This window comes from Macaca mulatta, chromosome 8 (assembly GCF_049350105.2).
Source record: "Macaca mulatta isolate MMU2019108-1 chromosome 8, T2T-MMU8v2.0, whole genome shotgun sequence".
Taxonomy (NCBI): Eukaryota; Metazoa; Chordata; class Mammalia; order Primates; family Cercopithecidae; genus Macaca; species Macaca mulatta.
This window is the reverse complement of record NC_133413.1, coordinates 58394240-58418360: the sequence shown is the minus strand read 5'-3', so window position 1 is coordinate 58418360 and position 24121 is coordinate 58394240. Positions and strand designations below refer to the sequence as shown.

Genomic DNA, 24121 nt, shown 5'->3' with positions numbered 1-24121 from the left:
AAGGCATGAAACGTAATGCAAGTCTTCTTTACTTTTCCTTCTCCTTCTCTCAAGCAGAAAGGGTTTCTCCTTGTGACCACAACAACTGGGAATGTACTGGGTCACACTTGAAGCCAGCATGGCCCTGGGTCTTAACCAAGGCCCACAGCAAGTACTACCTGGTTGGCACTGATAATTCATCACCCAAAGGCTCTTTAGTCAGTAGGTGATGAATCCCATCAGGCTGAGCCCTTCCCTTCAAGACAGCAGGTTCCCTTCTGGCCCAGAGTGTGTCTAAAAATGTCGTCTGGGACTCAGGATTCTCGCTGGTGCCCTGTTCTACTGTGGCTGAGCTGGTATCCCAGTTGCAAGACAAAGTCCTCTTTACTCTCCCCCTCCTCCTCAAGCAGAAGAAAGGAGTCACTTTTATTACTGCAAGCTGTACTACCTGGGGTTGGGGTAGGCGTGGCCAAGCACTCCCATGGTGGCCACAGCTGGTATCTCAGGTCATGTGCCCCCCCAAGTCCACTTGTTCTGAGCCCAGCCCAGCACCAGGACTTGCCCAGGAATTGCAGTTGTTGTCATCTTAGTTGCCTTTCAAGTTTTATTTGGGACCCCAAGGCACTTTAGCCCATGGTGGCAGGGCTTGCCAGAAAATCGATAGTTTGCCTCTGATTAGGGCTGGTCTAAATGTTCTCTCAGTGAGTGCTGGCTAAATTCTGCCCTGGGTTGGTTTCTGCTGTGACAGGACAGCACTGAGTTCCAATGCAAAGTGCTTTTCCTCCCCCAAGTGCACAGCTTCTGTGTCCTGCGTTTGTGACTGCTGCTGGGGGATGGGGAAGGAGTGGTATAGTTGATTGAAGACTATCTTTCTTAGTTTCTTCAATGCCTCTTTACTTAATACGAAGTTAAAACCAGGTACTATGATCACTCACCTGATTTTTGGTTCTTACGAAGGTGCTTTTTTGTACAGATAATTGTTCATTTTGGCATTCTGCAGGGGAGACAATCACTAGAGGCTTCTATTTAGCTTTCTTGGTCCATTCCTTCCATTGAATTTTATCATTCATTCATTTATTTTTGAGATAGGGTCTTGTTCTATTGCCCTATTGGAGTGCAGTGGCATGATCATGGCTCACTGCAGCCTTGACTTCTGGGCTCATGTAGTCTTCCTTCAGCCTGCCTAGTAGCTGGAACTACAGGCGTGCTATCAAGCCCAGCCTTTTTTTTTTTTTTTTTTTTTTAATGTAGAGAGGTTCTTCCTAAATTGCCTGGGCTGGTCTTGAACTCGTGGGCTTCTTCCTCAGCCTCCGGAGTGCTGGGATTACAAGTGTGAGCCACTGTGCCTGGAATTAAAATATTTAAAAAGAAATTATACCAGTAGTTCATAAACCCTTCAGGATATAGAGGAGGAAGGAACACTTCCCAACTCCTTTTGTGAGGCAAGTAGCAAGACCAACATAAGAGAAAGACAGCACAAGAAAACTATAGACCAGTATCCTTCTTGAGTATAAACACAAAAATGTTTAAAGATACATTAACCTACTCAGCAACACCCACAAAACATTATACACCATAACCTATTGGTGTTTATTGTAAGAATACAAGGTTGCTTTTCTTTCTGGGAATCAGTTAGTCTTAGATACTGTATTAACAGAATAAAGGACAAAAACTCATTATAATTTCAGTAGATGCAGGAAAACTTTTGACAAACTACAACATTCATTTGTGATAAAACTGACAAAGGCTGTCTATGAAAAACCAATAGCCAACAAAATATGTAATAGTGAAGGACTGCATGCTTCCTGAGATTGGGAATAAGGCCAGAGAGCCTGAAAAAATAAACAAAAATAAATAAAAGACAACCAAATTTTTTACTATTAAAATTTTTTTATTCTTTTTTCTGTTTTATAGGATTTTAATGTAACTTTTTTTCTTATTCCTTTACACTGTGCATCTTGTTCTCTTTTCCTTTCTAATGTTGTTTCCAGTGATAGTCTATAATTACTCAATGGCTTTACAATATACACAAAATACTTTCAAAAATAACAATACCAGTATTATTACATAGAATAATGACAGCTAGATGAAGTTTAAATTTTTCATTTTAGTTATAATTTTCTTAGTACATGCCATCTAAGGATATACAGTCAAATTTTGTGTTCCAAAATCATTTGATGTAGTTTTTTTCTTGATGTGTGGTTATTACACCAATTAGTAGTGCTTATTTAATTAATTTTCAAATTTTAGAAATTTTGTTTTTTCTTTTGACTCAATTTTCATTTTGAACGTGTACGAAATTTACATGACTAAAATCAAAGCTATATAATGAGCTACAATTCAGAGGATCTTCCTTCCGTCTCTGGCCCTCTCTCGTTCCTCTTTTGCCCCATCACCTTCCTATCTCTTCCACTTGTGTCTTGTACAGATCTTGTCCTATCAGCATATAGAGATCTTCCTCATTTTTTTCCTTAAAAAATTGGTGTTTAATTCTTCATTGCAAAGAAGTATCATAGTATTTTAAAGCAGCCCCTTGCCAATGAACTTCTGGGTTCAATCTTTTGCTGTTAAACTTAATGCCACGGGGAAGCCAGATGTGGTGGCTTACACCTATAATCCCAGTGCTTTGGGAGGCTGAGGCAGGAGGATCACTTGAGCCCAGGAGTTTGAGACCCGCCTGAGCAACATAGCAGAACCCCATCATTACAAAAATATTTTAAAAAAATAATAATAATGCCATTGTGAATAACCTTGTGTTTATATCATCTTGTATTTGCCCATGTATCTTTGGGGTAGATTCCTAAATGCAGATGAAAAGGTAAGTGCATTTGTATTTTTTGCCAGGTATCTCTGTATTGCTTCTTTTGGGGCTGTATTATTTGCATTCCTTCCTTATTTGTAATGTACTAGAGTACCAGTTTCACCACTGTCTTGCCAACATTCTGAAACATTTGGATTTTTTCCAATTTGTAGGTGAGGAAGGGTTTCCCTTTGTTACTTTAATTTTTCTTTTATTATGAGTGAAGTTGGACATATTTTTATATATTTAATTTGCATTTATTTTTCAGTAAATCATCTGTGGGCCCATTTTTAACATTAGGTCTTTGCTATTTTTATTTTGCTTCTCCTTACCATCTTAGCTTTTTATGTAAGAGTCGGATGTTTTATGTGCATCTCTACTGTGCTTGCTAGTAGAAAGCTCCTCAAGAGAAAGTGAACCTAGGATGGTGCCTATGTTATTCCTTTCAGGCTGCTATAGCAAAATAGCACAGAGTGGGTGGCCTATAAAACAACAGAAATACATTTCTAATGGTTCTGGAGGCTGGGAAGTCCAAGAACGTGCTGCCAGTTGACGGAGTGTCTAATGACAGCCTGCTTGCCTGCTTTATAGGCAGCACCTTCTCTCTGAGTCATCTGCGGTAGAAGGGGCAAGGAACTCTCTGGGACTTTTTTTTTTTGAGACAGAGTTTCTCTGTTGTTGCCCAGGCGGGAGTACAAAGGTGTGATCTCAGCTCACTGCAACCTCCGCCTCCCAGGTTCAAGCAATTCTCCTGCCTCAGCCTCCTGAGTAGCTGGGATTACAGACATTTGCCACCATGCCAGGCTAATTTTCGTGTTTTTAGTAGAGACGGGGTTTCACCATGTTGGCCAGGCTGGTCTTGAACTCCTGACCTCAGGTGATCCATGCGCTCCAACTCCTGAACTCAGGTGATCCACCCACCTCGGCCTCCCAGAGTGCTGGGATTACAGGCATGAGCCACCACGCCTGGCCTCTGGGACCTCTTATATAAGGGCACTGATACCTCCCAGCAGCCTTACCTCCTAATACAATCACATTGGGGGTCAGGATTTCAACATAGAAATTTGGGGAGTCTTAAACATTCAGTCCATTGTAGTACCCAAACGAACTTTGCAAAGCCTGTATGGCATCTAGTAGTGTCCTATAGTCTTTATGACTGAGTTACCTTCTGAATCTAATATTTTTGCACGGGTTATCTAACTTCATGACATCAGAATTTTAATGGTCGTTTAGTCTTAACCCTCTTATTTTTATAGATGAGATACTAATTCTGCATTCTTAATTTATAGATTTATAGACAGAACTTTATAGATGATTATTCAAATATATTATTTTCAGGTGAGAAAGGACCAGATAGGTATATTTCTGTTTGGAAAATAGCAACGATGGTTCATTGGTAGGGAGAAACTAGAACTTTAAAATCATAACCTCTGAATTTTTTTTTTTTGAGACAGACTCTCTGTTGCCAGGTAGGAGTGCAGTGGTGCGATCTTGGCTCACTGCACCCACTGCCTCCCGTGTTCAAGCGATTCTCCTGCCTCAGCCTCCAGAGTAGCTGGGACTACAGTCGCACACCACCATGTCCAGCTAATTTTTGTATTTTTAGTAGAGATAGGTTTTCACTGTGTTGGCCAGGGTGGTCTCAATCTCCTGATCTCAAGATCTGCTAGGCTCAGCCTCCCAAAGTGCTGGGATTACAGGCGTGAGCCCCCATGTCCGGCCAACTTCTAAGTTTTATATCCTGGAAATGTGTCTCTTTTAAGCTTGAGACTCTTCCAGAGCCTTTCAGATGTTCTTGAAGCAAGACCAGATTTGAAAGTAAATGAAACATTCCTCTTTTTAATGCCCACGTTTGATTTGAAGATTTTGGGGAGTGAATAAAAGTAGTATGGTTCATGTGCAAATGCTTTTTGTGTTTTGTGGGTTTTGCATATATATAGTCCTTAAAGTTATTTTTGTGATTTGTAATCATTGGTGTTTACTTTGCCTGTTATGTAGTAGGCACTCATAAAGTTCCTCTTCAAAGCAGGGATGCTCATATAATTTTATCTTGTTTTCTTAGGGGTTCATGCGTCACACAAGTAGGCCTTCTGGAAAGTGTGTATGAAATGTTCAGGAAGGATGACCCCCGCCTAAGTTTCACACGCCAATCCTTTGTGGACCGCTCTCTCCTTACTCTGCTGTGGCACTGTAGCCTGGATGCTTTGAGAGAATTCTTTAGCACAATTGTGGTGGATGCCATTGATGTGTTGAAGTCCAGGTTTACAAAGGTATCATACACCTTAAATCAGTTAAATAGTAATAAGAAGTGAGCAGCCTATTTGACTGGTGTGCTTAGATACTGCTGTGTGCTCAGTCACATGGCCTCTGCTGTTCGAGGAGTGTGCCACATAGCCTGTGGCTAAACGGGATCTACCTTTATTTCCTGTGGCTTCTGTAACAGCTTATGCAAATTTGGATAGTCTCTTATACTTCTGGAGGCCAGAAGTCCAGAATCAGTTTCACTGGGCTGACATCACAGTGTTGTCAGGGCCACGCTCGCTCTGGGAACTCAGGGAAGAGTTGTTCCCAGACTCTTCCAAGTTCTGGGGGCTGCCAGCATTGCTTGGCTTGCGCTGGTATCACCCTGGTCTCTTCCTCCTTGGTCACATTTCCATTTCCTGTCTATCTAATCTCCCTACACATACTTCTTACAAGGTTGCCTGTGATTTCATTTATGGCCTACCCACCTGGACAATCCAAAATAATCTCCTCATCACAAGGCCCTTGACTAAATTTTGTCTACAAAGTCCTTTTTTGCCACATGAGGAGGTAGGATTCAGGAATGAGGGCATCTTTTGGATACTTTTTGTGGGGCAAGGGCGGGATGTATCACTCAGCCTCCCTTGGAATCGTGTTGGGAAATACTATGAATACCCAGATGCCGCATTGTTAATGCAAACTTCAAAATAGCTGAGAATTTTGGATTTTCACCTGTTGCTCCCTTGTCTTCAGTAAGATTTTGTGCAAACATTTTCTACCCTTGGCTCACTATTTGGATGTCATGCATTATTTCCTGCTTCACCCAGTGTAACATATCAAATGCTTGTATTCATGTTCTAGACCTGGACAATTGCATGCTTTCTTATTGAAGTGATTTAGCGTTTTTGACTGTTAAAATTCTGTCTGTCTAAAGGATATTAAGTATTAAATTTGGTATATTCAATAAGGTTTATTTCATGTTTAATAAGACCAAAGATAATTATATGTTACTTTTTTGAAGCTAAATGAATCTACCTTTGATACTCAAATCACGAAGAAGATGGGCTACTATAAGATTCTAGATGTGATGTATTCTCGTCTTCCCAAAGATGATGTTCACGCTAAGGAATCTAAAATTAATCAAGTTTTCCATGGCTCGCGTATTACAGAAGGAAATGAACTTACAAAGACACTGATTAAGTAAGATTTTACTTAATTTTGGATTTTATTGTATTTATCAATGCTCTGGGTACATATATTTTTATTTGTGTATATAATGTGAATAAATATTTTATTTAGATACTGAGCTTTTATAGTTTTCTTCTTATAAACCACTTAGGTGAACTTTAATTAGGGTGTTAATTTAGGGTGTATTGGATAACAGTTGTTTTATCTTGTACTAATATTTTACAAATAATAAAACTTTTTCCTTTTACTGTTCTTTTCCTGCTGTTTTTCCCCTTGAATAGCTTGATATATTTTTAGTACTGTGATTTTCAGTAACAAAAGATTTAGAGTATTGTATTTTTTCTGAGATTTGAAATTAAAGGAATAGTAAATATTTTTTAACAGGCATTCTAAACACAAAAGTAGTCAAATGTATTTTCTCTAAAACTTGTCTTTTAATGGAATTCTCCTCCTAGTAAATATTGAACACAGACTTTGCCGTGTCTCATTTTGCATCTCCAAACAAAATCATTATTAGCCTCCTCTTAGTGCTATCTTATCTCATCAGTGAATGATGTCACTGTTCAGTCATGACTGGGCTTTTGTCTGTCCTCCTTGCTTTCCTCTGTTTACTTACTGCACTTGATGCCGTTGCATCACTGACCACTGTGTTGCGAGATCCATGTATGTATGCTGCCCTTGCTGTGAGATGGGTGACATGCTCCTTTTCATATTCCCAGTGCCCAATACTCTGCCTGGCACAAGCCTGACACTCGAGAAAGGCTGAATGGGAATGGCATTAGGGCTTGAGCAGTGATTGCCATGTTGTGTGAATTGATTTGTCATGTGTATCTCTCTGCAGATTGTGCTACGATGCATTTACAGAGAACATGGCAGGAGAGAATCAGCTGCTGGAGAGGAGAAGACTTTACCATTGTGCAGCATACAACTGCGCCATATCTGTCATCTGCTGTGTCTTCAATGAGTTAAAATTTTACCAAGGTTTTCTGTTTAGTGAAAAACCAGAAAAGGTAGGCCTCTCCTAAGGTGTGCACTATTGTTGTCATTGTAGGAGTTCAAAAGTTAGATTATATTAAACTTATAATTTGCACCATCTTATATTAAAGATGTGGTTCTTTTAATTCTGCATAGGTATATTTAAAGCTGGAGTGCTTTTCCATGAGTTACTACATAGCATTAATTCTAAAGTAACATCAGTTACGAGGATTTTCACCATTCAGCTATTTTTACATGATTCTTTGTTTTCACAGAACTTGCTTATTTTTGAAAATCTGATCGACCTGAAGCGCCGCTATAATTTTCCTGTAGAAGTTGAGGTGAGTGAAATTGTCAGTGTTCTAAGTTAAAAAAGACTTACCAAGTGCTCACAAAGAAAACCGTATTATGTCGAACACGTTAAGTTGCCAGTATTCAAGTCAGCTTTCAACAAAAACTGGTAGTTTCATGTAGTTTATGCAAAAACTGGCAATTTTAGCTTCAGATACAATCTCAGGCAACTACAAAATTTGTCAGAACTTGATTTCATCTCTTGACATGTGAAGGAAAGACAGTGCCAGTAAAAGCAAGTGTTAGGACATATCCCAGAAGTTGTTTTCTGAGTGAATTGCTCCAGTCAAAGAAATTGAGATCCTTACTGTGGACTTGCTTGGGCAACGTGCCAGGATCATGGAGGAGTCATGGGTTAACTGGAAGACTTGCTCTGGCAGATGGGACAAGGTTTGTTTTAGCCAAACTCAGATTGACGTGCCAGCCTCAGCAATTGGACAGTTGGTGAGAATGTGTTGGTTGCTGCCTTCACCACCCATTGGAAATGGGAAGATGGGCAGAGAGCTTAGCTCATCCCCCATGGCGTGCACTTTCCCCGCACAGCTGCTGACCTCCACCACGTCTTAGTGCTTCACCACTATATGTGAATGGTGATCCTGCCTTGAACAAGACTAGGATTGTTTTCTAGGCATATGTTCAAAGAACTAAAAAACAACAAAATTAGCACCTTAAGCATGTAGACACATGCTGTATGTTACTTCTATACAACAGTGTAAGGCACCATGATATCATAACTAGATTTGAAGAAATTGAGGCTCAGAGATAATAAAATTTATCAGCAATCCAGGCATAAGAGCTTAGTACACACTGTATGCAGTGAGCTATACCAGAGCTGAGATGGAGGTTAAGTGCCTGGGCCAAGTTCTGTGGGAATCTGCAGGAAGGGCTTTCCTTAAGGGACACTCACTAGTCTCTTGTTGAGGTTATGTTTTGAGTGCTTTCAAATTTGTTTTGTTTTAAAATTTTTTGATTTGTTTTGTTTAAAAATTTATAATTTTTTTTTTTTTTACCAGATTGCTACTAAAACAGAAAAAGCATGACTGTTATTATAAAATGTTTTACATTTTTGTTCTGCCCAATAGGTTCCTATGGAAAGAAAGAAAAAGTACATTGAAATTAGGAAGGAAGCCAGAGAAGCAGCAAATGGGGACTCAGGTAGGATGTTTTCAAAATCATGAGAAAGGATTCAAATCGGTGGGTTATTTTGTTTTGTTTCGTTCTAAGACAAGTAGAGGAGTAAGATTTTTTTTATGTAAATAGAAAATGCTTTAAGTGCCCTAAAACATTGAAATTGAGTTTGAAAAAGTATTTTAAGTGGCAAATGGAATTATATTTTGAAAGAAATGTACTTAGCTAAACTGAGCTGCATGAAAAGGTCTCAGAGCAGCCAGATGGGGCTCAGATATGTTACACTTTTTTAAAAGTACAGAATTAGCTTGGTGTTTTATTGTTTGCATATGGATTGTATTTGTATGTTTGTTTTTTTTTTTTTTTTTTTTGAGACGGAGTCTTGCTCTGTCACCCAGGCTGGAGTGCGGTGGCCGGATCTCTGCTCACTGCAAGCTCCGCCTCCCGGGTTTACGCCATTCTCCTGGCTCAGCCTCCCGAGTAGCTGGGACTACAGGCGCTCGCCACCTCGCCCGGCTAGTTTTTTGTACTTTTTTTTTTAGTAGAGACGGGGTTTCACCGTGTTAGCCAGGATGGTCTCGATCTCCTGACCTCGTGATCCGCCCGTCTTGGCCTCCCAAAGTGCTGGGATTACAGGCTTGAGCCACCGCGCCCGGCTGTATTTGTATGTTATTTAGATACATTCAGAAGTCTACAGTAGAATACAAGTCCTTCCAGCCACTCTTCTGTGCCCAACCTCACTGTGGGTTCCCATCTCCTTCAGGACAGAGCTGCTCAAAGACCCTGATCTGCTGACCCCCTCCCCTGCAGCCCTTCTTCCTGCTCACTCCAGCATAAGGGTCCTCCCTGTGCCTTGTAGGCACCAGGCTTGCTTTTGCCCCAGGTTGTTTCCACTAATACCCTCAACCCCAGGTGTCAGCATACCTCATGACATTTTGTTTAATGTCAACCCCTGAAATAGACTCTTCTATTTAAAATTAGTCCTCTATCCCTCTATATGCTCCTTGTTTTTGTTTTTTGCTTAATTTTTCTTTATAGCTGTATCATCATTTCTTGATATGAGAATAAAATTTGGACCAATTTTCTAAATCCCTTAAATGTTTTGGATTAGCTACTTTTCAGTAGTATTTCTTCCCACATTTATGTTAGACTTAATGGGCAAAATGTACATTATCAAAATTTTAAATGCAAAGAAAATTTGTTAATCATATGCAAAATTGGCCCAGTATAACAATTTCCTTGTCTATGACAGAATAACTGCTTGATAACAACAAAAAGAAATTGAGGTCTCTTCCCCATTTCCTTTTTGCTTTCTTAATCTGGATAATGGGTTAATAATCACCCGGTTGATGAAAACCTTAGATTAAAATACCCTTTCATTTTCATATCATTTGAGTTTAGAGAAGTACATTTCTTACTGATTGTGTTTGAATACATGTAATTTTCTCCTTTTTTATATTTCAGATGGTCCTTCCTATATGTCTTCCCTGTCATATTTGGCAGACAGTACCCTGAGTGAAGAAATGAGTCAATTTGATTTCTCAACCGGAGTTCAGAGCTATTCATACAGCTCCCAAGACCCTAGACCTACCACTGGTCGTTTTCGGAGACGGGTGATCACATTTCACATACTAAAAGAATATTGTCGATGTTTGTGAAGAAAGGGGGTCACAGCTATGCCTTGCTGTTACTACAGGAAGCCAGTTCCCTGTCCATTGACAGCCCTCAGAGTATAGAGTTAATTTGGAGAATTTTCAAAGATCTAATTCCTAGCCTTTTATTCTGTTGACTCAGCAGTCAGATATCATCAGCACAGTAGGAGGTCAGGGGTCAACATAGCAAAGATGATATGACCTGAGGTGCACTCCTGGGGAGTCACCATACAGACGGGTCAGGGGGTCAACATAGCAGAGACATCTGACCTCAGGAGCCACCCTGGGGAGTGACCATAGATGGGGGTCAGGGGTCAGTGTAGCAGAGACATCTGACCTCAGGAGCCACCCTGGGGAGTGACGATAGATGAGGGTCAGGGGTCAGTGTAGCAGAGACATCTGACCTCAGGAGCCACCCTGTGGAGTGACTGGGCAGACAGGGCAGGGGGAATATGTACTTGGGATACAAGGAGGACATGAAATCCTTCTTATGTGTTAATTGTACAGTGAGTGTATTTGATATTACCAAATCATCGTTATTACCGAAGTGTTTGTTATATGCTGTTGCCCCAGAAAGAACCTCCCACATCCACTGCCGTGTCCACTGAATGTTAACTGTACCCTCTGCTCTCCTGGGCCCTCCCTTTCGCAGGAGCAGCGGGACCCCACGGTGCATGATGATGTGCTGGAGCTGGAGATGGATGAGCTCAATCGGCACGAGTGTATGGCGCCCCTGACGGCCCTGGTGAAGCATATGCACAGAAGTCTGGGCCCGCCTCAAGGAGAAGAGGTGCTTTTCCCACTCATCTTATCTGTTAATACTGTATTTATTGGTGTCATATTAACATTTAATATTGAAGACAAAACCAAACTGCTTATCAAATAAATGTGATTTTTTTTGTTGTTCATGTCTTACTTTGTCATTGTTTTCCCATATCAAAAACGTAACATTATTTTATTCCACTTTTTAAGGTAATTTTGAATGTTTTATTTTAGGATTCAGTGCCAAGAGATCTTCCTCCTTGGATGAAATTCCTCCATGGCAAACTGGGAAATCCAATAGTATCATTAAATATCCGTCTCTTCTTAGCCAAGCTTATTATTAATACAGAAGAGGTAAGTAATTGATTATTTCTTTATTCTTTGAATAGATTCTATAAGTCTGTTTATTCAATTCTATGAATGAATCAATTGCAATTCTGTGAATCTACTTAAAAACACTCACAAAAAAGGAAAATATAAAGGTACAGAGCATGACATTTTTGTTCTGATTAGCCGTCCAATATTTATCTACTTGTTCGTCACCATTCTTTTATCGTTCTTAACAAATGTAAATTCACCTCTGTGAGTTAGAAGTGGTCTTTGTATAAAGTACATGTAGCCGCTTTCTTACAGCTGCCAACGTATAGTAGCAAAAAAAAAAAAAAAAAAAAAAGGCGGAGCGGGGGGAAGAAAATATTCCTGTTACCTCTATATGAAAAACAGCTGACTCTTACTTAGGCAGTAGCTGAGTTTGTCAGGTAGGAGCATCTTGGAGTCGATTTTGGAAAGTCCTTTGAGCTAGACGTGGTGTAGTGCAGTGGGAGTTTGCACTCGGCAGGGAAGGAGCAGCATAGCACGGGTGGTCTCTGGGTGAACTGAGCAAGTCTGCACTGACTGCCTGGGCTGTGGGAGTGTGGTCTGGACCACAGCCAGGCCAGGCCATCCAGAGCTATGCAGAGGGTTGAGCTCATTCATTGAGCACCAGGGAACCACTGAAGGGCACTAAGTGGTGGGGTAACACCATCCACTTGGCTCCGTAGAAGGTCATTCTGGGCAGCTCTGCAGATGTGGTGAGTCTGTCAGGAGGTCCCTGACAGGCTGCTCTAGGGCTGCAATAGGACCTGCTTTCCTCAAGGCTCACTTGATTCTTCACACCCTGGGCCTATGGTCTCAGGGTGCCACACTGGGGGAACTCAGACAGCCATGGCCTGAGATCAAGCTGCCGGCAGGGTTGGTTCCTTCGAGAGCTATGAGAGAGCCTAGTCCAGGCTGGTCCCAGCATCTGGCAGCCTCGAGCACTGTGTGGTGTGTCAGAGACATTCTCCCTATGTCTTCACCTCATTTCCCCCCTTGTATCTGTCTGTGTGTCCTGATTTCCTCTTTTAATAAGGACACCAGTCATATTGGATTAGGGCCCACACTAATGACTTCACTTTAACGTGCTTACCTCCCTTTTGGCTTTAGGTCCAGTCATAGAATGAAATTTTAGCTGATGGAAGATACAGTCTTGTATTAATATTTTGGCAATTCAAGACCATTCTTTGATGTTTGACTTTTACATCCTCTTGTAGGTCTTTCGCCCTTACGCGAAGCACTGGCTTAGCCCCTTGTTGCAGCTGGCTGCTTCTGAAAACAATGGAGGAGAAGGAATTCACTACATGGTGGTTGAGATAGTGGCCACTATTCTTTCATGGACAGGCTTGGCCACTCCGACAGTAAGGATTGATGCATCTTTTATGTTAATATATTATCCTTTGCCAATAGCCTATAGAGCCTATGACACATAATTCAGGTCCCTCTCACTGACTGTGCTATGGTTTTCAGCATTTGTTGCTACATTGCTGGTGTGCTTCTAAACCAAATGGCTTCAGCCTGCTCTAGTTTTATTCGTCTGACATTGCTTTTATTATGAAGCTGTCAGGTGTTTGTTTTGTTTTGTTTGCTGCCTTTACTTGCCTTAGAAATGAGATTGCAAATTTATTAACACTATGTTTAAACTGAATGTCAGCCAACCCTGAATGGGAGGCTCTGAGAACTTCTGCCCTGAAGTCCCTAGATTTTGGCGTTCGTGCCAGCTTCTCTACTCCCAGAGTATTGACTGATACCAGTAATGGCAAGATTAGGGCTACAGCAGTAGCTGCCAGATGGTAACACCATGTTATGTTGAGGCAGATGCGGTACCCAGCAGTGTAGATGTGTGTGTTTGTTCGAGCTTTGCCTACTCATGTAACTGTGGACACTGACAGCGTAGATGTGTGTGTTTGTTCGAGCTTTGCCTACTCATGTAACTGTGGACACTGACAGCATATAAACATTTTCGTGTGAGGAGATGGTAGGAACAGTCTGTATTAAATATAATATACACATGCGGGGCCAGGCGTGGTGGCTCACACCTATAATCCCAGCACTTTGGGAGGCCGAGGCGGGCAGATCACTTGAGGTCAGGAGTTTGAGACCAGCCTGGCCAACATGGTGAAACCTTATCTCTTCTAAAAAAATTAACTGGGCGTGGTGCTGCATGCCTATAATCCCAGCTATTCAGGAGGCTGAGGCCGGAGAATTGGCTTAAACCGGGGAGGTGGAGGTTGCGGTGAGCTGAAATTGCACTATTACGCTCCAGCCTGGGCAGCAGAGTGAGACTGCGTTCTCCCTGCTCCACCACCACCTCCCCACAAAAAAATACACGGAGCTTTCTCATACGCTTGCCTCTGGATGTGCCCATCTCATTTGTTTCATAGTTAACCAAATTTAGATTTCTTTGTCTTAGTGTAATGAAATACTTTGTATTCTGCTTAATAAAATGAAAAAATTAAGAGGGGTTTAGTTTAACTTAGAATCCGTTGGAAGAGATTGATGTAGCTGATAATATTGAGTCAGCGGCTCAGCTGAACTCAAGAGAGTGGAACTGCCAGGCTCAGGGTAGCTGAATAAAGTAACAGCAAGCCAGAAAGAGGGTTGCAGTGAAGGGTTTACTCACTCTGGAGTTATGGAAGTGAGAGGCTAACACTGGAGGGAGACTCCCCCTGTTCTGTTTGCCCCTGGAATGGTGCACTGCTCAGCAGCCAGGCGGATTAGCACAGACATGGGCTGTCTCCCTGTTGAGAGGCCCCGAACAAGAGGCCGTGCAGTTTTATGGGGGAAGAGCTGAGTCAGAAAGCACTGGATACTGAGTCAGAGTGCGGAAAGTGCCTTCATGCCGCCCCCCTGCCCTGCAGGTGACCCCTGTCCAGGGCCTCAGATAAAGGGTCCTAGGCATGGAGGCTCCAGGGAGGAATGCAGAGGTGCTTGCATGGGGCATGGCGGCTGACAGCCTGCACCCTGGACGGCAGCTCCGAGACTGCAGCACCAGCGGTGCCTGGTCCTCTTGCCAGGGACAGCCTTTGTTGTTGCCTGTTTCTGAAAAATCACAGGGCTTTGAACTGGAGCCGGACTCCTGTAAAATGCCAGATTTCTTTTTTAAATGAACTTGAGTTAAAAAATGCTTTTCCAGAATGGAGTGCCGCATATTAATACAGAATTTCTGTACCTTTTCAGGGGGTTCCTAAGGATGAAGTGTTAGCAAATCGATTGCTTAATTTCCTAATGAAACATGTCTTTCATCCAAAAAGAGCTGTGTTTAGACACAACCTTGAAATTATAAAGACCCTTGTCGAGTGCTGGAAGGATTGTTTATCCATCCCTTATAGGTATGTTTACTGGTTTTTGCAGTATTGTTTAGAAATTTAGGTTAAAATGTAGTGTGTGGTAAATGATGATTACAGTGAAATTTAATTACATGAAATGATAGGAGGAAGGAAATAATTTGTTGTTACTAATTAAACCACAGCCTCCAGAGTGTGTGTCCAGATGCGCCCTCCGGTGGCCCTGCCCTCCCCCTCAGCTTGCCTGTGATGTCTCCATGCTGGGGAGGGGCACCACCCTCCATTGGCCCATGGGGTAAAGGGTGGTGGGAGGTGGGTAGGACTTGTGTGTAATTTCTTTTTTTGTAGCCTTAGGCAAGCTAAAACTTTCAAAAAGTTTTGCTATCAACTAAGGGAGAATTTAGGCAAATAATTAAAATATGAGGGTGATAAAATTGCCAGTGTTACAAAGCTGAAGTGACCTGGATGTGAACAGGAGGTGTTAGCAAGCAGGGGTATTGGATATGGGAAAAGAAAAAGAAAGCTTTTCTATAAAGTCAAAGCTAGACCTGGGGAAGAAACAGAAATAAAGAAAAAGCATTTCTTACCCTGAAGAGTAGCTTTAGAAAATTCTGTATTTGGCTGGGCATGGTGGCTCACGCCTATAATCCCAGCTCTTTGGGAGGCCGAGGCTGACGGATTACGAAGTCAGGAGATCGAGATCATCCTGGCTAACATGGTGAAACCCTGTCTCTACTAAAAAAAAAAAATACAAAAATTAGTCGGGTGTGGTGGCGGGCTCCTGTAGTCCCAGCTACTTGGGAGGCTGAGGCGGGAGAATGGCGTGAACCCAGGAGGCAGAGCTTGCAGTGAGCTGAGACCACGCCAACTGCACTCCAGCCTGGGCGACAAAGCGAGACTCCAAGCCTCCGTCTCGGTCGCACCAGTGCACCCCAGCCTGGGCGAGAGTGAGACTCCGTCTCAAAAAAGTAAAATTCTGTATTTGTCTTTCTGCTTCTTATTTGATTATGTGACAGTCTCAATTTTCTCCTTTGTGCTTATGTTTCAGGTTAATATTTGAAAAGTTTTCCGGTAAAGATCCTAATTCTAAAGACAACTCAGTAGGGATTCAATTGCTAGGCATCGTGATGGCCAATGACCTGCCTCCCTATGACCCGCAGTGTGGCATTCAGAGTAGCGAGTACGTGTTTGCTTGATTATTTTTTAGGTCACGTCTACCCAAACTGGATTGACAGACTTCGGTATGGTGCAGTTTTGATAAATTTAAGGACCAGACCCATGTTACGAATGTTTCTTGGCCAGGCATGTTGGCTCATGCCTGTAATTCTAACACATTTGAGAGGCCAAGGCAGGAGGATTGCTTGAGTCTAGAAGTTCGAGACTAGCCTGGACAGCATAGCAAGATCCCATCTGTACCAAAAAATTTTTTTTCTTCCTAAATGTAGGAAGTTGGATTTAGATTTTTCTGGAAGAAAAAATATGTTTGGGGCAAATAAGAAATGTAGGTGTTTAAAACAGTAATTTTTTTCATGTACATGCTGACAGATGAGAGGTGGTATTTCTTATTTTCTAAACTGATACTCTGAACATTTACCTCCAAAAGTAACGCAGTCCCCTCAGGAGGCTTTGTTCTGGGCTCTCTGACCTTGAAGGCTGGTAGACGCTGGGCTGCAGTGTCTGCCTGGGAGCTAGGGCAGCTGGGTGTGACATGCCAAGACAAGAGGCCTCAGAAAGATGGTTACGGGACATCACAAAAGGGTATTTCTTTGTCCTGCTCCTGAGGGTTGTGAAGTCAGTGTTGACTCCTGGCCACTCCCTGGGTTTCCGCCTGCCCTACCTGACTCTCCCATCCCTGTGAGTGTTTCACTCTCTCTGTTTGGTCCTCTGTGTTGGCCCCCCAGCACCGTTGGACCAGTTACTGGTGCCAGAGATGACACGTGACCTCAGGGCTGAGGCAGTCAGCCAGCTTCGCAGCAGCCTCAGTGGGAACTCGGCTCCTTTTAGACAGTCACTGGCTGGGCCTTTGGCTTCTATGCCAGAACAACCTTGCAGAGTCCCCTGAGTGCAGACAGTGGATGCGAGGCTCCCTGGGAAGCCTCCTCACACAGCATGGCATTGGGAGTATGCTGTTTTTCATTTTATTGTCCTTGTCCTGCTATAGTAGGTGGATTTTGAAAGGGAGTCAGTGCCCCGTGATCTTGGATAGTAGCTCTGTCTTTCACTGCAGCTTTCTGTTCAGCCTTATGGGATGGTCCAGCTGCAGCGGTTCTGCATGATGGGACAGCAGACTGCCCTACGATTTTCTGGTTATGACATCGGGCACCCTTAAATACATGCTGATGTGTGCATTTGTACATGGAATTTGCATCACGTTCTATATTTAGATTTCCTCAACTTAGGCTGTCAGTATGACATGAAAAGGAAAATTGTCATTTATATTTGTGGAACAACAGAATGGTTTATTTGATGCATATGTCTTTTCTGTGTTTATTGTAGATACTTTCAGGCTTTGGTGAATAATATGTCCTTTGTAAGATATAAAGAAGTGTATGCTGCTGCAGCAGAAGTTTTAGGACTTATACTTCGATATGTTATGGAGAGAAGAAACGTGAGTGTGCTATGCAATTTTCAATAAATACCTCTTACTCTATTTTGATATGTTATGACCCTTGATACTTACATGTTTATTTCCTGTATGGTATTAGAAACAAAATGGGCATCTGCATTTATTAATATTTTACTGTTCCTTACTATAATACAGCAAATACAACACTCAGTTTTTTAGACACCTTGGAAACTTGGTGAACGTGGAGAGGTCAGCAACCGTCTTGGTAATATAAAATCAAGATGAGAGTATTTAACCAGCTTTTATTACTGTGAATGTGGTCTCAGGATTTCCTTGTGGAGGAAATTGTCCTGGTAGATAGCTGCTGTGGTCTCCCAGTCCATTCCTCCCCTTGCAGTTTTTGGTGTAGCTATTGAACAGGGGAAGGGACTTCCCAGGCGACCCTCTCAGTACTGCTGCCTTGCCCACTGGACAGGACTGTGAGATGAGCCTAACTGAACTTTTAAGTGCAGTGCACTGTTCAGATAAGAGGACTGAATAAAGAAGTAACGTGTTCCTTACTGTTTTAAAGTCTTTTTAGAGCTAGGGTCTTGCTCTGTCACCTGGGCTGGAGTGCAGTGATGTAATCATACCTCACTGCAGCCTTGCACTCCTGGGCTCAAGCCGTCCTCCCACCTTAGCCTCCTGGGTAGCTGGGACTACAGGCATATGCCACTATGCTTGGCTAATTTTTGTATTTGTTGTAGAAACAAGGTTTTGCCATGTTGCCCAAGCAGGGTTGTGGGTTTCAGGGTCATCACTGGGATTAGGTGCTCTGTGGGTCCCTCGGGATCTTGCTGCTGCAGAGCCTGTCTAGGGGTGGCCCAGCTGGTCACACCCTGAGGACACTCTTGGCTCCTGTCCTCCTCCTGTGGCGGCCCCTTCTCTCTTTCCTCAGCTGCGTTTCCCTGACCACCTCCACAGCTCTGCTGTGGCCTCACTCACTGCTCCCCTACCCACCTCATTCAGCCTCACGACTTGATATAGACTGCCTTTATGTTCATGATTCTCAAGTTTGCACCCCCAGCTCAGTTAACTCTCCTGAAAGAAAGGACAGAGTAGAGTCCAGGCCCAGTCACTGTGGGGCTGGATGAGGAGAGGCTCAGGAGAAGCCAGGTGGTCCTGAGCAGGCACCAGTGGGCCCGGTGCTGTGATTGGACCCTTGTCCATGTCACCAAATACGGATTTGTTTGGATTTAAAATAAAATTAAGATGACCCCTTTGGGAAGATCAAACATTACTTGTAATTTATTTTAGGGATTATCAGCTATTTTTGTAAATAAACAGATTTTTTAAATTCAGTAGAACTTTTTTACAAGATGATTCTAACATCCCTAAATATGAGGTTTGAATCTACATAATATGCTTCATTTCCACCATAAATGGAGCAAGTTACAGCAGATCCCCAGGTTTAATCTCATGGCTTAAATTTCAATTTAAGAATAAAAAACACTTCTGTTTTACATATTTTTTTCTGAATATAAAAGTGATACAGATTTATCGTAGAAATTTGGAAAGCAGAGTAAACATAAAGAAGTTGGTAAGAGGCCGGGTGCTGTGGCCCATGCCTGTAATCCCAGCACTTTGGGAGGTCAAGGCAGGTGGATCATTTGAAGTCAGGAGTTCAAGATCAGCCTGGCCAACATAGTGAAACCCTGTTTCCACAAAAAATAGAAAAATTAGCTGGGCGTGGTGGCACACTCCCATAATCCCATCTACTCAAGAGGCTGAGCTAGGAGAATCCCTTGAACCTGGGAGGCAGAGTTTGCAGTGAGCTGAGGTCACATCACTGCACTCCAGCCTGGGTGACAGAGCAAGACTCCGTCTCAAAAAAAATAAAAAGAAGTCAGTAAGAGAGGCTTGTGCTCTTCCCACGCAACATCCCTCAACACCTGTGGCACGCAGCTCAACTGTCCTTGGTCTCTCTTATTCATACTGTTTTATAACTTGCTTTCTTTACTTGCTAGATTGTGGTCATTTCCTTGTGTTGTCGTATTAAATACTTTTAATAAAAAGACAGCTGATGAATCGGTAGTGTAATACTATATGTATTCTATATGGGGTTCAGGCCGTTGAAATTTGTGGTTTTGTGTTAAGGGTTTTTCTTAAGATAATTTAAAAATAGCCTCATACTACAGGTACAGTATCTCTATTCCAAAATGCTTGGGGCCAGGAGTGTTTTCAGTTTCTGGTTTTGCAATATTTTCATGATAGTTACTGTTTGAGCATCCCTAATTCAAAAATTCAAAATTCAAATGCTCCAGTGAACGTTTGGTTGAGCGTCATGCTGAGGCTCAAACAGTTTTGCATTTTGGAGGATTCTGGATTTTCAGATTTGAGGTGCTCAGTCTGTGTTGAGTTTGCATTGAAAAACTGTTCAGTCTTCATGCCTTTGAAAAGGTTGCCTACACCTCTTTCTGATGTTTGTGAGGAAGGAGGTGAGCCAGGAAGGACAGCAGTGTTTTCTGTTGCTTCCTTCCAGTGGACTCCACTGAGTGCTTCTCTGTGTGGAGGACATTTGAGGACTTTCTGGTTCTAGGTTCTAGGGATGCAGTAGGTAACAGGACAGGTCACGTCCCTGCCCTTGGGGAGCTGGCATTTAGGGAGGGGAGACAGATGATATACAGATGAATATGTAACAGTTAGCAGCACTTGGTGAAAAGAGGCAGGACGTGAGCAGACAGTGATGTGGACTGCTGTGTGAATAGAATTGTTTGAAAATTCTAGTCCGTGTGAATATTTTTTATCAGAAATCTGAACATCATAAAATATGTCTCAAACAATATTTAGCCATTTAACTTAGCTTCTCAAAGGACTTACTGGTCCTACCAAGTGTTTTGGTGTCAGTAGGAAACGCTAATCTTCATTGATCTGACATCCCCACGAACCAGACACCTGGGTGCTCAGTGCAGAGCACAGTGATGTGGACTGGCTCACTGAGGTGTAGGAACTCAAGGATCCAGAACCTAAGGGTGTGCGATGGTCAGTGCCGACCAGCAGACATCCCCAGCACCTACTGTCCTATCATCTGCCTTGTTGTAGGTGATAACATTGAACACCTTCTTTGGGCTCACTTAAATACTCGATAAACCTTACTTTCAGTGCTTAATCTACATTTCCACTTCTGTGTATTTGAAAATAAACTTAATTTTTCAGATGCTGGAGGAGTCTCTGTGTGAACTGGTTGCGAAACAATTGAAGCAACATCAAAATACCATGGAGGACAAGTTTATTGTGTGCTTAAACAAAGTGACCAAGAGCTTCCCTCCTCTTGCAGACAGGTATGGGCTGTCCAGGGAGCCTGTGTCCACGGAGCCTGTGGGGGCAGAAGGGTCCTTGGCCCTCCTCTCACCAGTCCTCTTGTCCCCCAGGTTCATGAATGCTGTGTTCTTTCTGCTGCCAAAATTTCATGGAGTGTTGAAAACACTCTGTCTGGAGGTGGTACTTTGTCGTGTGGAGGCAATGACAGAGCTGTACTTCCAGTTAAAGAGCAAGGACTTCGTTCAAGTCATGAGACATAGGTGAGTGAACACTAGCCCTGCTCTTGGGTCCCATTGGCTCATAAAGTGTCAATTTGTTCAGACATCTTCAACTCAAGAAGAACCTGTGTGTTTCGATGATATGCACGTTTGTGAAGTTGGAATCTCTGAAGAAAAGGTGAAGGCACCTTAAGAATAGGACATCTGCTGAGGTGGGCCTGCTCCCTGCGCCCTTGGCCTGGCATTTTGGGGAGCCACATCCTAGGGCGTGTTTCACCCATAAATGAAGGAGGTGGCCTGTGGGGTTACCTTGGCTCTCTTCAGATTTAAAATGTGTGCTTTTGAGTTCTGTACCTATTTTGCCAAGTGAGAAGCTTCTGTTAATGTGTTTAAATTGTTCATTTATTTTCAAAATTGCAATATAGCATGAAAGTATATATTAAAAGAGAAAGCTGCTGATCACTTACATTATATTATTTCCCTGTCCCCGTACTCTTTTCCAGTCTTAGTCTATGTACTTTTTTTTTCATTTTTTGAACTTTTATTTTTGAATCAGGAGGTACAAGTGCAGGTTTGATACAAAGGTGTATTGCGTAATGCTGAGGTTTGGAGTACAGATGAATCTGTCACTCAGGTAGTGACCGTAGTACCTAGCAGGTAGTTTTTCAACTCTTGCCTCATATCCTGCCTTCCCCTTTGTTTGTTCCCCAGTGTCTGTTGTTCCTGACTTTATGTCTGTGTGTACTCAGTGTTTAGCCTCCCACATATGAGTAAGTACATGCAGTATTTGCTTTTCTGTTTCTGTACTAGTTTGCTTAGGACAATGGCCTCCAGCTGCATCCATGTTGCTGCAAGGACATTTCATTCTTTTTTATGGCTGCCTAATATTCCATGGTATATATGTGCCATTTTCTTTATCCAGTCCACCATTGATGGGCACCTGGGTTGATTCCATGTCTTTGCTGTTGTAAATGGTGCTGTGGTGAACATATGGGTGCATGTGTCTTTTTGGTAGAATGATTTATTTTCCTTTGTGTATATACCCAGCAATGGGATTGCTGGGTCAAATGATAGTTCAACTCTCACTTCCTTGAGAAGTCTCCAAACTGCTTTCCACAGTGGCTGAACTAATTTACATTCCCACCAACAATGTATAAGCGTTCCTTTTTCTCTGCAGCCTTGCCAATATCTGCTATATTTTTAACTTTTTAAGAAAACTATTCTGACTGGTGTGAGATGGTATCTCATTTGCATTTCCCTGATGATTTGTGATGACCTTTATATATATATACACAGACACACATATATATGTATATATACAATTATATGCATATACGTATATACGTATATGTACAATTATATACATATACATATATACGTATATGTATATATTTGTTGGCCACTTTTATGTCTTTTGAGAAGTATCCATGTCTTTTGCTAATTTTTTTTAATGGGGTTGCTTCTTACTTGTTGAATAAGTTTTTTATGGATTCTGGATATTAGCCCTTCATTAGGTGCATAGTCTGTGAATATTTTGAATATTTTCTCCCATCTATAGGTTGTCTGTTTACCCGCTTGATAGTATCTCTTGCTGCACAGAGTCTCTAATTTAACTAGGTCCTGCTGGTCAATTTTTGTTTTTGTTGCAGTTTCTTTTTAGAACTTAGTCTTAAATTCTTTGCTAAGGCTGATATTGAGAAGGGTATTTCCTAGATTTTCTTCTAGAATTTTTATAATTTGAAGTCTCACATTGAAGTCTGTAATCCATCTTAATTTTTTTATATGGTGATAGGCAGGGGTCTGGTTTCATTCTTTTGCATATGGTTAGCCAGTTAGCACCATTTATTGAATGAGGCATCTTTTCCCCACAGCTTATTTTTGTTGACTTTGTCGAAGATCAGATGGTTGTAGGTCTGTGGCTTTTTTCTGGGTTCTCCATTCTGTTCCATTGGTCTGTGTGTCTGTGGTTCTCCCCCCCTCCCCCACCAGTACCATGCTGTTTTGGTTATTGTAGCCATGTAGTATAGTGAAGTTGGGTAATATGATGTTCTGGCTTTGTTCTTTCTGCTTAGAATTGTTTCGGTTATTCGGGCTCTTTTTTGGTTTCATATGAATTTTAGAATAGTTTCTTCCAATTCTGTGAAAAGTGACATAGGTAGTTTGAAAGGAATAGCATTGAATCTGTAGATTGCTTTGGACAGAATGGCTATTCTAACAGTATTTTTTCATTTATGTGTATCATACCCGATTTCTTTCAGCAGTGTTTTGTAGTCCTCCTTGTAGAGATCTTTCACCTCCTTGGTTAGCTGTATTCTTAGGTGTTTTATTCTTTTCTCTGCCTTTGTAAATAGGCTTACATTCTTGATTTGGCTCTCAGCTGTAATGTCATTGGTGTATAGGAATGTTACTGATTTTTGTACATTGATTTTGTGTCCTAAAACTTTACTCAAGTCATTTATCAGTTCTAGGAACCTTGTGGCAGAGTCTTTAGGGTTTTTTAGGTATAGAATCATACCATCAGAGAAGAGGAATAGTTTGATTTCTTCTTTTCCTATTTGAATACATTTTATTTCTCTCTCTTGCTTGATTGTTCTGTGTAGGACTTCGAGTACTATGTTGAATAGGAGTGATGAGAGTGGGCATCCTTGTCTTTTCCAGTTTTCAAGGGGAATGCTTCCAGTTTTTGCCATCATTCAGTATCATGTAGGCTGTGGGTTTGTCATAGATGATTCTTACTATTTTGAGGAATATTCATTTGACGCCTGGTTTGTTGAGGGTTTTTGTTTTTGTTTTTTGAGATGGAGTCTCGCTGTATCACGCAGGCTGGAGTGCAGTGGCGTGATCTCGGCTCACTGCAAGCTCTGCCTCCTGAGTTCACGCCGTTCTCCTGCCTCAGCCTCCCAAGTAGCTGGGACTACAGGTGCCCGCCACCACGCCCGGCTAATTTTTTTGTATTTTTTCTTTAGTAGAGACTGGGTTTCACCGTGTTAGGCAGGATGGTCTCGAACTACTGACCTTGTGATCCGCTTGCCTCAGCCTCCCAAAGTGCTGGGATTACAGGCATGAGCCACCACGCCCGGCCAGTTGAAGGTTTTTATCATGCAAGGATGTTGGATTTTCTCTCTCTCTCTCTCTCTCTCTCTCAGAGTCTCTCTCTGTTACCCAGGCTAGAGTGCAGTGGCGCGACCTGAGGTCACTGCAACCTATGCCTCCCAGGTTTAAGTGATTCTCCTGCCTTAGCCTCCTGAGTAAGGCACATGCCACCATGCCTGGCTAATTTTTGTATTTTTAGTAGAGACAGGGTTTTATCGTGTTGACCA

At 42.1% G+C, this 24121-nt stretch overlaps 1 protein-coding gene across 4 annotated transcripts in view; it reads left to right on the top strand.

Moving 5' to 3' along the window:
• The window catches only part of PRKDC (protein kinase, DNA-activated, catalytic subunit), a 189868-nt gene that overhangs the window by 86781 nt on the left and 78966 nt on the right, over positions 1-24121 (top strand). For all 4 annotated transcript variants that reach the window (XM_015145330.3, XM_015145328.3, XM_015145329.3 and 1 more), the window contains exons 41-54: positions 4842-5049; positions 6042-6220; positions 7050-7218; positions 7459-7524; positions 8617-8689; positions 10127-10275; positions 10967-11104; positions 11311-11430; positions 12648-12791; positions 14611-14762; positions 15766-15897; positions 17214-17325; positions 20479-20603; positions 20694-20843. In XM_015145330.3, coding sequence (XP_015000816.2) covers positions 4842-5049; positions 6042-6220; positions 7050-7218; positions 7459-7524; positions 8617-8689; positions 10127-10275; positions 10967-11104; positions 11311-11430; positions 12648-12791; positions 14611-14762; positions 15766-15897; positions 17214-17325; positions 20479-20603; positions 20694-20843 — 1917 coding nt within the window. The remainder of the gene's footprint in view (positions 1-4841; positions 5050-6041; positions 6221-7049; positions 7219-7458; positions 7525-8616; positions 8690-10126; positions 10276-10966; positions 11105-11310; positions 11431-12647; positions 12792-14610; positions 14763-15765; positions 15898-17213; positions 17326-20478; positions 20604-20693; positions 20844-24121) is intronic.